The sequence below is a fragment of the Tamandua tetradactyla genome, chromosome 15, assembly GCF_023851605.1.
Source record: "Tamandua tetradactyla isolate mTamTet1 chromosome 15, mTamTet1.pri, whole genome shotgun sequence".
Lineage (NCBI taxonomy): Eukaryota > Metazoa > Chordata > Mammalia > Pilosa > Myrmecophagidae > Tamandua > Tamandua tetradactyla.
The window spans coordinates 40,208,425-40,219,627 of NC_135341.1; the positions used below are offsets into that span (position 1 = coordinate 40,208,425).

The following is an 11,203-nucleotide window of genomic DNA, read 5'->3' on the forward strand; positions in this document are numbered from 1 at the left end:
TTTCCTTCTCAATGTGTTATCAATATAAAAATTATTAATGAGATATTTTGTACTATATCTTTGAAATCTAGTATGTCTTTTACTCTTATAGACTAGCTCAGTTTGGATGCTTAAATTTTCATCAGGAATACTTGATCAGTATTTAGACGTCATAAAATTCACAGGTGAAGAAGTAGGTTCACATACTTGTTATTCCAAGCATACTTTATAGTTTTCCAATAACTGCATCAAATACCAAAAACATCACTCACTTTACTTTAATATTCGCATCCATATTTACAAAACTGCTTCAGCTATTTTAGAAGAATTTATTTGACTTTGAAGCAAAAGCATATTAGTTTCAAAACTACATCTGTCCAAGTTAATTCACCAACTCTTGCATCATCTCATTGTTAACATCAAATTCAAAGGGCTATTGTATAAATTGAAAAGCAACTCTAAATTTATTAATTTGACAAACCAGCCTTTAATCTTTTGTAATTTTTTGCAGCCAATTTTCATAATGCTGTTAACAATTAAAACCTTCTGCATATTCATATTGGAAAAATTCATAACCCCTTCTTAAGGCCCACAGAAAGCTCTGCCAGCTTTTAAAATTTGGTGTTTGTCCTTGCTGTGCTCCTGGACCAGCTTGTGAGGTCAGGCTCCTGGGGTGGCCAGTGTGTGGTCAGCAGGGCCTGGGGTGCATGTCCCTGGGGTTTGTTCTGGTTTGAAGCTACTGTGTGTACCCAGAAAAACCATGTTCTTTAATCCTGGTTCAATATTGTTGGGTGAGAACTTTTTGTTTTTTAACTTTTAATCATTTCGTTCTACATATATAACAAGCAATTCACAATATCATCACATAGTTGCATATTCATCATCGTGATCATTTCTTAGAACATTTGCATCAATTCAGAAAAAGAAATAAGACAACAGAAAAAAATTCATACATACCATACCCCTTACCCCTCCCTTTCATCAATCACTAGCATTTCAATCTAAATTTATTTTAACATTTGTTTCCCCTATTATTTATTTTTATTCCATATGCTTTACTTGTCTGTTGATAAGGTAGGTAAAAGGAGCATCAGACACAAGGTTTTCACAATCACACATTCACATTGTGAAAGCTGCTATCATTATTAAATCATTTTCAAGAAACATGGCTACTGGAACACGCTCCACATTTTCAGGCAGTTCCCTCCAGCCTCTCCATTACATCTTGAGTAACATGGTGATATCTATTTAATGCGTACAAATAACCTCCAGGATAACCTCTCTACTCTGTTTGGAACCTCTTCAGCCACTGACACTTTATTTTGTCTCATTTTGGTCTTCCCCCTTTTGGTCAAGATTTTCTCAATCCCTTGATGCTGAGTCCCAGCTCATTCCAGGATTTCTGTCCTACGTTGCCAGGAAGGTCCACACCCCTGGGAGTCATGTCCCATGTAGACAGGGAGAGGGCAGTGAGTTTGCTTGTTGTGTTGGCTGGAGAGAGGCCACATCTGAGCAACAAAAGAGGTTCTCTTGGGGGTGACTCTTAGGCCTAATTTTAAGTAGGCTTGACCTATCCTTCATGGGGTTAAGTTTCATATGAACAAACCCCAAGACTTGGGGCTCAGCCTATAGCTTTGGTTGCCCACACTGCTTGTGAGAATATCAAGAATTCAACTTGAGGAAGTGGGTGAGAACTTTTTGATGAAGTTGTTTCCATGGAGGTGTGATCCACCCAATTTTGGATGAAACCTTTTGATTAGGTTGTTTCCCTAGAAATGCATCTCCACCCATTCAGGTTTGGTCCCTTCCTGGGGTCTTTTAAGAGGGAACCATTTCGGAAAAAGCTTCAGAGCCCACGCAGAGAGATATTTGGAGATGTAGAAAGAAAACACACCCAAGGAAGCTGTTTTTTTTTTAATTAAAAAAAAATGTTTATTATAAACAACGAACAAAGATGCAGTCTTGACATACAAACATTCTTGACATGGTTACAATCAATGGCTCACAATATCACATAGTTGTATATTCATCGCCATGTTCATTTTTTTTGAACATTTGCATCTCTTCAGCAAAAGAAAGAAAAAATCATACATGCCATACCCTTTACCATTCCCTCTCATTGATCACCAGTATTTCAATCTACTCAATTTATTTTAACCTTGGTTCCCCCATTCTTTATTTCTTATCCATATTTTTTACTCATCTGTCCATACCGTAGATAAAAGGAACATCAGACACAAGGTTTTCACAATCACACAGTCACATTGTGAAAGCTACATCATTATACAATTATCTTCAAGAAATATGGCTACTAGAACACAGCTCTACAGTTTTAGGTAATTCCCTCTAGCCACTCTAATACACCATAACTAAAAAGGGGTATCTGTATAATGTGTAAGAACAAGCGTCAGGATAACCTCTTGATTCAGTTTGATATCTCTCAGCCAATGACAGTTTATTTTGTCTCATTTCTCTTTTCCCCCTTTCAGTTGAGGTTTTCTCAATCCCTTGATGCCAAGTCCCAGCTCATTCTAGGATTTCTGTCCCACACTGCCAGGAAGGTCCACACCCCTGGGAGTCATGCCCCACGTAGAGTAGGGGAGAGCAGCGAGTTTGCTTGCCATGTTGGTTGAGAGAGACAGGCCACATCTGAGCAACAGAAGAGATTCTCTGGGTGTGACTCTTAGGCCTAATTGTAAGTAGGCTTAGCCTATCCTTTGTGGGGATAAGTTTCATAGGGACAAACCCCAGGATTGAGGGCTTGGCCTGTTGATTTGGTTGTCCCTCTGCTGACAAGAATATCATGAATTCTCCAAATGCGGAAGTTGAATTTTTCCCCCTTTCTCACCATTCCCCCAAGGGGGCTTTGCAAATACTTCTTTATTCACTGTTCAAATCACTCTGGGATTTATTGGGACATCACACTAACCTGGACAAACCTACTAAGTCTCATGGTTCCATGAGGTTCCATGTATTTAAGGTGTTCAATTAAACTGTCCATATAAGTTAAATTAGGAAATGCACTAGTCAAAGAATAAATTTCATACCAAGTATTTCTTGCTTTAGTCTCACACAGAAGTTGAAGTTTTAAAATATGAATGACCATCTATTTTCAAGACCCTGCAATTTTGACATTCCTTTGTTCTTCCTCATGTAAAAACCCTTTTTAATTTGTACATTTAGTCACTATCACTGTACACTCTAGGCACCAGGGAAGCTGTTTGAAACCAAAAGCCAAAGGACCAGCAGATGCCAGCCACATGCCTTCCTGGCTGACAGGTGTTCCAGATGCCATCGGCCTTTCTTGAGTCAAGGTATCTTTCCCTGGATGCCTTAGTTTGGTCATTTTTATGGCCTTAGAACTGTGATCTTGTAACTTAATAAATCCCCTTCATAAAAGCCAACCCATTATTATACTAATAACACATTTTGGCAGCATTAGGAATCTAAAACAGGGTTGAAATCAGTTTCCTTTCTGACTTCTCTGCACATTTACTGTGGTCAGTACACTTCTGGGAATTCCCTCTACCTTTACGTTCTCTCCATGGGTTGTGCCTTCTTCTTCCACCTGCTCCTCTGATGCTTGTTAGGGGTGACCTTGTCCGAGTCCTTAGCACTGCATCCCAGTGCTGGCCTCCCTCTGTATTTCCTGCCACCTTCTTTACTGCAATTTAGTCTACTTCTTTCATTGTTTTTGGTTTTCTTATCAAAGGAGTGTAGGTACCTAGTTTACCAAGCTGAGTACTCTTGACGCTGGTACAAATAATGTACAGTCAAATGATCTTGTGGACTTTGGAATTATTATTTTTTTAATGAGCTTTAAAAAAAAAGCAGCTCAAAGTCAAAACAGTGAGTTCACACTCTAACTGCATTCTTCCTTCTTGCTCATACAAGGAATCTCGAAAGCCTCCACTAGACTCCATAGGCTGGCAGCCTTTGTAGAGGCTGATCATGGCCACGTTCCTGCTGCCCTGATTACCACCCAGCAGAGGGAAGGGACTGGACATGAGCTGACACCTATGTGTGTCAGGTCCTGCAGAGAAAGTATGGGGTAGGACTCTCTAGACCAAGAATCAATATGGACAAAAAGAATGTGAATAATATGATGAATGAACCAGACCTAACAAACATATACAGAACACTGCACTCCAAGGCTGAGTCCCAAAACAGATCTCAATACATTTATAAAGATTGAAATTATACAAAGCCCATTCTCTTAACATAATGGAATGAAGCTAGAAATCAGTAACAGGCAGAGAACTGGAAAACTCACAAACAGATGGAGGTTAAACAACACACTATTAATCAGTGGGTCAAAGAAGAAATTTCAGAGGAAATCAGTCAATATCTCAAGATGAATGAAAATGAGAGCACACATATCAAAACCTATGGGATTCAGCAAAGGAAGTGCTGAGAGGGAAATTTATAGCCCTAAACACCTACATTAAAAAGGAAGAGCTAAAATTAAAGACCTAACTGCACATCTCGAAGAACTAGAAAAAAAGAACAGCAACTAATCCCAAAGCAAGCAGAAGGAAAGAAATAACAGAGATTAGAGCATAAATAAATAAAATTCAGAACAAAAATAATTAAGAGAAGCAATAAAACCAAAAGTTGGTTCTTTGAGAAGATCAACGAAATTCACAACCCCTTAGCTAGATTGATAAAGACGAAAGGAGAGAAGATAAATTTATTCTGATAAATAAAATCAGAAATGAGAGAGCAGGTCCATGGTCATAAGAGGATACTATGATCAACTGTATGCCAACAAACTAGACAACGTAGATGAAATGTTTAAGTTCCTAGAAGCACACGAACAACCTACACTGACTCTAGACTAGAAGACCTCAATAAACCAATCAGAGATTGGCTTATGCAAATGTAAGAAGGTGCACCCACTTTGGAAGGACTTGGTGGTTCCTTAGGAAACTAAGTATAGAATTACCATATGATCTATCAATCCTGCTGCTAGGTATATTCCCAGAAGTAGTGAAAGCAGGGCTAGAACCAGACATTTGCACATTGAGGGTCAAAGCAGCATTACTCACAATTGCCAAATAAAGGAAGCCACCCAAAGATCAACGACCAATGAGCGGATCTATGTATGACGGATTATTATTCAGCAGTATGAAGGAATGAAGTCCTGAAGCATGTGACTAGATGGATGAACCTTGAGGACATTATGTTGACCGAAATAAGTCAGACACAAAAGGGAAAATACTGTATGATGTCACTGATATGAACTAATATAATAAGCAAATTTATAATATTAGTGTCTAGAAAATCGATTACCAGGAGATAGAATGGGGAGAATTTGTACAGAATTTCTATTTAGGTTGATTGTACATGTTTGGAAATGGATAGTAGTGATGGTAGCACATTACCATGAATGTAATTAACAGTATTATGTTTGTGAATGTGATTGAAAGGGAAGTTTTAGGTCATGCATGTTATTAGAAGGAAAGTCAGAAGACACTGGGCTGTGCCACAGTGAGCCCTGTTGTGGACAATGCACTGTGGGTACAAGTACAAGAATGTTCTTTTACGAATTATAACAAATGTATAACACTATTACAAGATGTTCATAATAAGGTGGAATATGGGAAAAATACACCTAATGTAAACTATGGACTATGGTTAACAGTAATATTTTAATACTTCCCTCAAAAGAACAAAGTACCATACTAATGCAAAGTGTCAATAGCAGGGCATATGGGAACATTGCATTTTTTACATGACTTTTCTGCAGACCTAAAATTTCTATTTTAAAAAAGCTAATTAACAGCCACACACAAAAAACCATTATGCTAAGTGAAAGCAACCAGATACAAAGTTTTACATAAAATGTAAATATAAACACATCTATAGAGATTGAATTAGATCAGTGCTTTTGTAGGGCTGGTGAACCATAGAAGGAATGAGAGGTAACTGCTAAGGGGGATGGGGTTTTCTTTTTGAAGAAATAAAAATGTTCTAATATTGATTGTGGTGAAGCATGTACAACTGTGATTACACTAAAAGCTACTGATTGTATACTTTGGATTGCATGGTATGTGAATATATCTCAATAAAACTGCTTTTAAAAAACAAAACTGGGCAACTACCCTAAGCTCTTGGTTTTTATGGTCTCTTATTTTTAAGGCAGATGTAGTCTTCATGTTCCCTATGAAAACAAACACAATATATCCTCGCCATGGAAACTACAAAAGTGCATCAAGGAAAAAACCCACCACCACACAGCATGTTCACTTTAACACCTAGAAATAACTTGTTTACTTTTTGGCTAATATAGTCCCCATTTTTTTGTGCATACAAAAACACACCACATATTTAAAAAATGGGATTTACAATATCTAGTTTGATCAGCTGGTTTTTAACTAAACATATTGTAAACGTTTTCCCTTGTCATCTACAACAGTTAAAATAATTGTATAGCCTGAAAGAAAACAATTTATTAACCAATCTTACTGGGAGAAATTCAGATATAATTTTTTCTCCAGGAGACTTTCTCCTCCTTACAATGCCTTGGGAAAAGGGGGCATTCTTGTCTTATGTGACTTCCCAGAGGTGAGAGAAAATTGCTCTTCAATTTAGTTTTCTAACTTGCTTCTCTACATCAATCTAAACAGCAAATAATTAATTTTCTCTTCTCCACTCTCTCTCCGTTTGCTTCCTCTTTTCTTCCCTGGCTCTCTGGTACAAAGGCATCCTTCCATTTCTTTTAAAGATACTGTCTTAGATTTTAATCGACTCTACTCAAAACTTTATCTTCTGTTCCACATTAGGATTAGACTTTAGTAACCTGGAGACAGAACTGAATTGCTTGAAAGAAAATATTAACTCATTATTATTAGTTAGCACTAATGATTTGAGAAACACAGGATAAGGGCACAATATAGATATGACCGGCTTTTTTTTTTTTTAAAGTCTTTTTATTGTGTGTGTGGAGAGAGGGCTGGGGGTGGAGTTGTGAAAGTAGTACTAGTACTTTAAGGAAGTATTAGGGACTATCATGGAACTATACTCATTATTTCAAGGTAATTAACAAACGATCATCTTTCAGTTATGATATTAGAGTGGCAACTTCAGAGGCTGCCATGAAATTTTCACAGCATCTAATCTCATTCCAGAGAAAGGCAAACGTTGATTAATAACTTTGGGTAGAAAGGTAGAAGCCAGCCAGCAGTAGAGTGGTACATGCAGATGGTGCCAATTTTGGAGTCCTGGAAGCCATGAGGGGCTCGTCCATCACATGGCCGTCTGGAAGGTAGGGATACTTGGTCATTGAAGAAAATCTCTCCAGCAATTTATCCTGCTGCCCACACACATGGCCTATCTATGCAAGCCAAAAACTCTGGAGTCCAACAGTTTGAGTACAGTGACCCCCTAAGCAGGGGATCAACAGTACAGGTAAAAGACTTCCCAGAAAAAGACTTTCAACAAAAGTTGCCATGGGCCTATTGTTGGCTCACTCTTCCCTGGACACATGCTTTCATGCTTTGTAACCTGCCCCCAAGGGTGATACCTTTAATTGCAGGGGCGGGACAGAATTTAGTTAGGCTCTGATAAGGGGATGGCATGCTTTGGGCCTCCAATTCCAGGAAGAAAACATGGTACCCAACGGTCTGTTAAACCTGCCTTCCTTGTGCCTGACACTGGGGAATGCATGGAAAAGACATAATCCTTGTCTGGGTTGAAGGTCCCATCGAAGTCCTTTCTGGGTCAGGACCATGAAGGGCATCCGAACTGGACTGGTCCTAGAAGTCTGGCCCAGTTGGGGTGGGAAGAAGACCCTATCTTGTGTCCTCCCGGACCCTGCCTTTCTTTTCATTGCTTTTCTCAAACTAATGTGAACCAAAAAGGTGAAAGTGTTCTGAGACCAATTACTAAAGGGGCCATGTAGGAAGAAGTTCCTAAAGGATGAAAGTGGGGTCAAGCCTTTGGTGCAAATTTAGGGGTGCTCATTGGATTTCGGTGCCCTGACACTGCTGTTCACTGCTGTGCTGGTTTGAAACTATTATGAACCCCAGAAAAGCCATGTTCTTCTAATCCAATCTTATGGGTGAGATTAGGCGGCTTTCATGGAGATGAGACCCACCCACTCAAGGAGGGCTTAATCCTTTTACTAGAGTCCTCTATGAAGAGACTACAAAGCAGAAAACAGAGAGAGCTCAGAGCTGACATAGAGAGCAGAGAGATGAAACCAGACATAGATGTTTGGAGATGCTAAGAGATGAAACCCAAAGTCTGCCCCTGAGAAGCTAAGTGAGGACCCACAGACACTTAGAAAGAAAGCCACTGGAAACAGGAGCTGAGAGAGCTGTTTGAAACCAGAAGCTGGTAGAGGACAGCAGTTATCACCATGTGCCTTCCCATGCCTTTCTTCAGAGTCAAAGTATCTTTCTTTGGATGCCTTAATTCAGACATTTTCATGGCCTGAGGACAGTACATCTGTAATGTAATAAATCCTCTTTGAAAAAGCCAACCCATTTCTAGTACATTGCATTCTAGCAGCTTCAGCAAACCAAAACAGCTACCAATTGAGTGGTCCATCCTGGAAATAATTTGGGGTCTCCTCCCCAAAGAAAAGTAACATCAGAGAGCACCTCTTAGTGTTATAACAGACTAAGTGCTTGTTTATTTCTTCAGCAAAGGCTCAAAGAATATAAAAGGATGTCAAATAGACTGGAAACGGCTCTCTATCCGAAAGGTAACAAGACCAGCTACATGTCTGAGGGAGCAAACACCAAGGTTGCCGATGTGATTATCTTCTCTGGAGTTTCACTGATGCTTTTACAAACAGAACTTTGGTCTTTTCTGACAGGAGGGTCTAGGGAGCCATGAGGTATGAAGGGATACCCTGTTAACTCAGTGCCAACAGGCAACTAACCTGAGAGGGCATAAGAGAGGCACACCTACTCACCACAACCAGGTAGAAATGTCTGGGAGAAGCAGTGAAGCCAGCCTTCCCAGCATTTGCACAGGGAACACTTCCTGGGGAGCCAGGTGCCATGGCTCACAGAGTCACAGTTCCTGAGAATGAACAGACAAGGCAATACATATACATTTTAAATTCCAACTGCTCCTTTCCATTACTCTCCATTCTCTCCCCTTCTCCCCTTAAATGGCTTACTTCCTGCGCCTGTCATGCTCACAGTTCCGTCCATAGAAGTACGGGGTGCAGGCACAAAAGGACCCCAGCATGCAGGTTCCCCCATTCAGACAGCAGGTTTTGTTGAGTTCTTGAGCTGAAATGTGAGCAGAGTTGGAAAGGGTGAAGGGATTGAAAAGCCCGGAGGGCAATTCCTGTGAGCAAAGGCTAATTGGTTTAGGACTTAATCTTCCCCAAAGTGTTTACAGATGTCCCCAAAGTGTGATCCTCACAGTAAGACTATGCCTTTTATACCTATGCCCATTTGCAGGCCCAGTGGTGGGTGCCCGAATCCCAAGGGGCAGAAGTGGAATCAGAAGAGGGAGACAGAGTTCCACCGAGGTGAACTACAAAATCCCAGTCTCATCTCCACAACCCAAACCAGTCCAACCCCCTGCCCAGCTCACCAGAATCAGGTGAAATGAGTCACTCTTAGGGAAAAAGTCAAAGAAGAACTCAAGAGTCAAATGAAGGACGGTAACCAAGATCTCACGCCATAGATTTAAGGCAGGTACAACTTACTCTTCTGGATTCCCGGGAATGGCACCAACTGGAGATACTGATCATGAGTTGCAGGCTTCTCCTGGGACCGAGCGTCGCCACCTCTTAAGTCCGGGTCTCCCTGTGATGGACGTGCAAGTTCACCGTGGCCCAATGCTTAAAGACAAAATCAACCCATGCAGTCTGTGTTTCAGGCCACCTAAAAATTGTTAGTGATCAGAAGAAAAATAAAAGTCTCTCACCAGCAACTAATCCCAGCTCAAATACTTTGGAAATGGCCATGATAAAAATCACACTAGGAGGAGGAAATCAGACATCTGTTAGCAAAACAAAGCAAAGCAAACCCTTGCAGTTTAACACCTGGGTCCACTCTAACACCAGGACCACAGAAGACAAAGGGGATTTTTGTAAGCTCCACCTCTTTCATTTTCTTTTCCCTTTCTTATTTTAATGGTTGACTAATTCATGCAACCACATAAAGAAAAAAATCCAACTCTTTTCCCGATGCATTATTACGTAGCCCTGTGTTCATATTATTCTAAGTAGACATAAATCCTTTATCTTCTATTTCACATAACACACTTTTCTCATAAGAATTTTAAAATGGCTGCATGTTTCACCTTATCGATGAATCACTTTTTACAAACTTTTTCACTTGAATCAGTTGTTTAAAAGGTTGAAGGTTAAATTTTTTTTCTATTAAACTGAATGGTTTCGCAGATATTGACTCTATCTCTACTTTTAACCTTTTCAGAAAGTTTTAATTTGGTTGCGAGATTGGCCGTTTCACACACAAAGCGCAGGAAAACGCCAACCATTTCATAGGCAAAGCCAGAAACGGGATTAACAATGTTCAGAGCCAATAAATAGTAAAGTTAGATGTAACTTTAAGTGTGAGCTTCCCTGTCTGCCAAGAAAAACAGCTGCACCACTAGCTCTTTAGAGGTCTAAGCAAGACAAAATCAAACAAAAGACTGCCGCAGAACATTAATTCCTAACCTAGCAGCCTCTAATCACCAAATATTCAAGATTGGTTCTTACCTGGAAAAAAAGCACTCCATCTTCCTGCCGTCCACAGCTCTCAATTTAAGGGAAAAAATGATAGCATGGCTTTAACGGACCCGGGGCATCGCCAAAACCCTCAAAGAAAAACACTACTTTCCCGAAGTGAAACGGGAATTTTAAAAGAGAAATATTCCGAATAAAAAATGCGCTTTTCCCAGAAGGAATTAGGAGAAGCCGGAATTCGGATGGGCAAGAAGCCGGGCTTCAAAACACTCTTCAGCCGTAATGAATGCTTTGACCTTAAGCCCGGAATTTGGTCTTTCCGGGGAATCTCTTTCCTCAACAACAAACCTCCAGGGCGGCGGGGAAAACTCTCAGGTGTGGGTGGGGCCAGGCCGGCGCCCAGGACAAAGCCCAAACGCCCCAGGGCCCGAGGTGAGCGGCGGCCAAACGGCTGAAAGAATGCCAGATAAGGAAAAGGCCGAGCCTTGCAAAACTGTGGTTAACTAGTCCCGAGTGTCTCTATCGATATTTGATGGTTAAAAATCTGATTTAGTCTTTGCAGAA

At 40.3% G+C, this 11,203-nt stretch overlaps 1 protein-coding gene across 1 annotated transcript; it reads right to left on the bottom strand.

The window, feature by feature from the left end:
* Positions 1 to 6,026: 6,026 nt before the first annotated feature.
* Positions 6,027 to 10,986, bottom strand: CRIPTO (cripto, EGF-CFC family member). Its single transcript, XM_077130376.1, has 6 exons — positions 10,673 to 10,986; positions 9,874 to 9,926; positions 9,653 to 9,787; positions 9,113 to 9,227; positions 8,903 to 9,012; positions 6,027 to 7,239 (listed from the first exon to the last, which is right to left on the bottom strand). The coding sequence occupies exons 1-6, from the start codon at positions 10,690 to 10,692 to the stop codon at positions 7,127 to 7,129; spliced, it is 546 nt and encodes a 181-aa protein (XP_076986491.1). The 5' UTR covers positions 10,693 to 10,986; the 3' UTR covers positions 6,027 to 7,126.
* Positions 10,987 to 11,203: the final 217 nt, after the last annotated feature.

Coding starts and splice junctions, on each gene's coding strand:
- CRIPTO (XM_077130376.1), bottom strand. CDS start 10,692: ATGGAGTGCTTTTTTTCCAG. Junction 9,927..10,672: donor ATGGAGTGCTTTTTTTCCAG/GTAAGAACCAAT, acceptor TCCTCCTCCTAG/TGTGATTTTTATCATGGCCA. Junction 7,240..8,902: donor GACATTTCTACCTGGTTGTG/GTGAGTAGGTGT, acceptor CCTACCTTCCAG/ACGGCCATGTGATGGACGAG.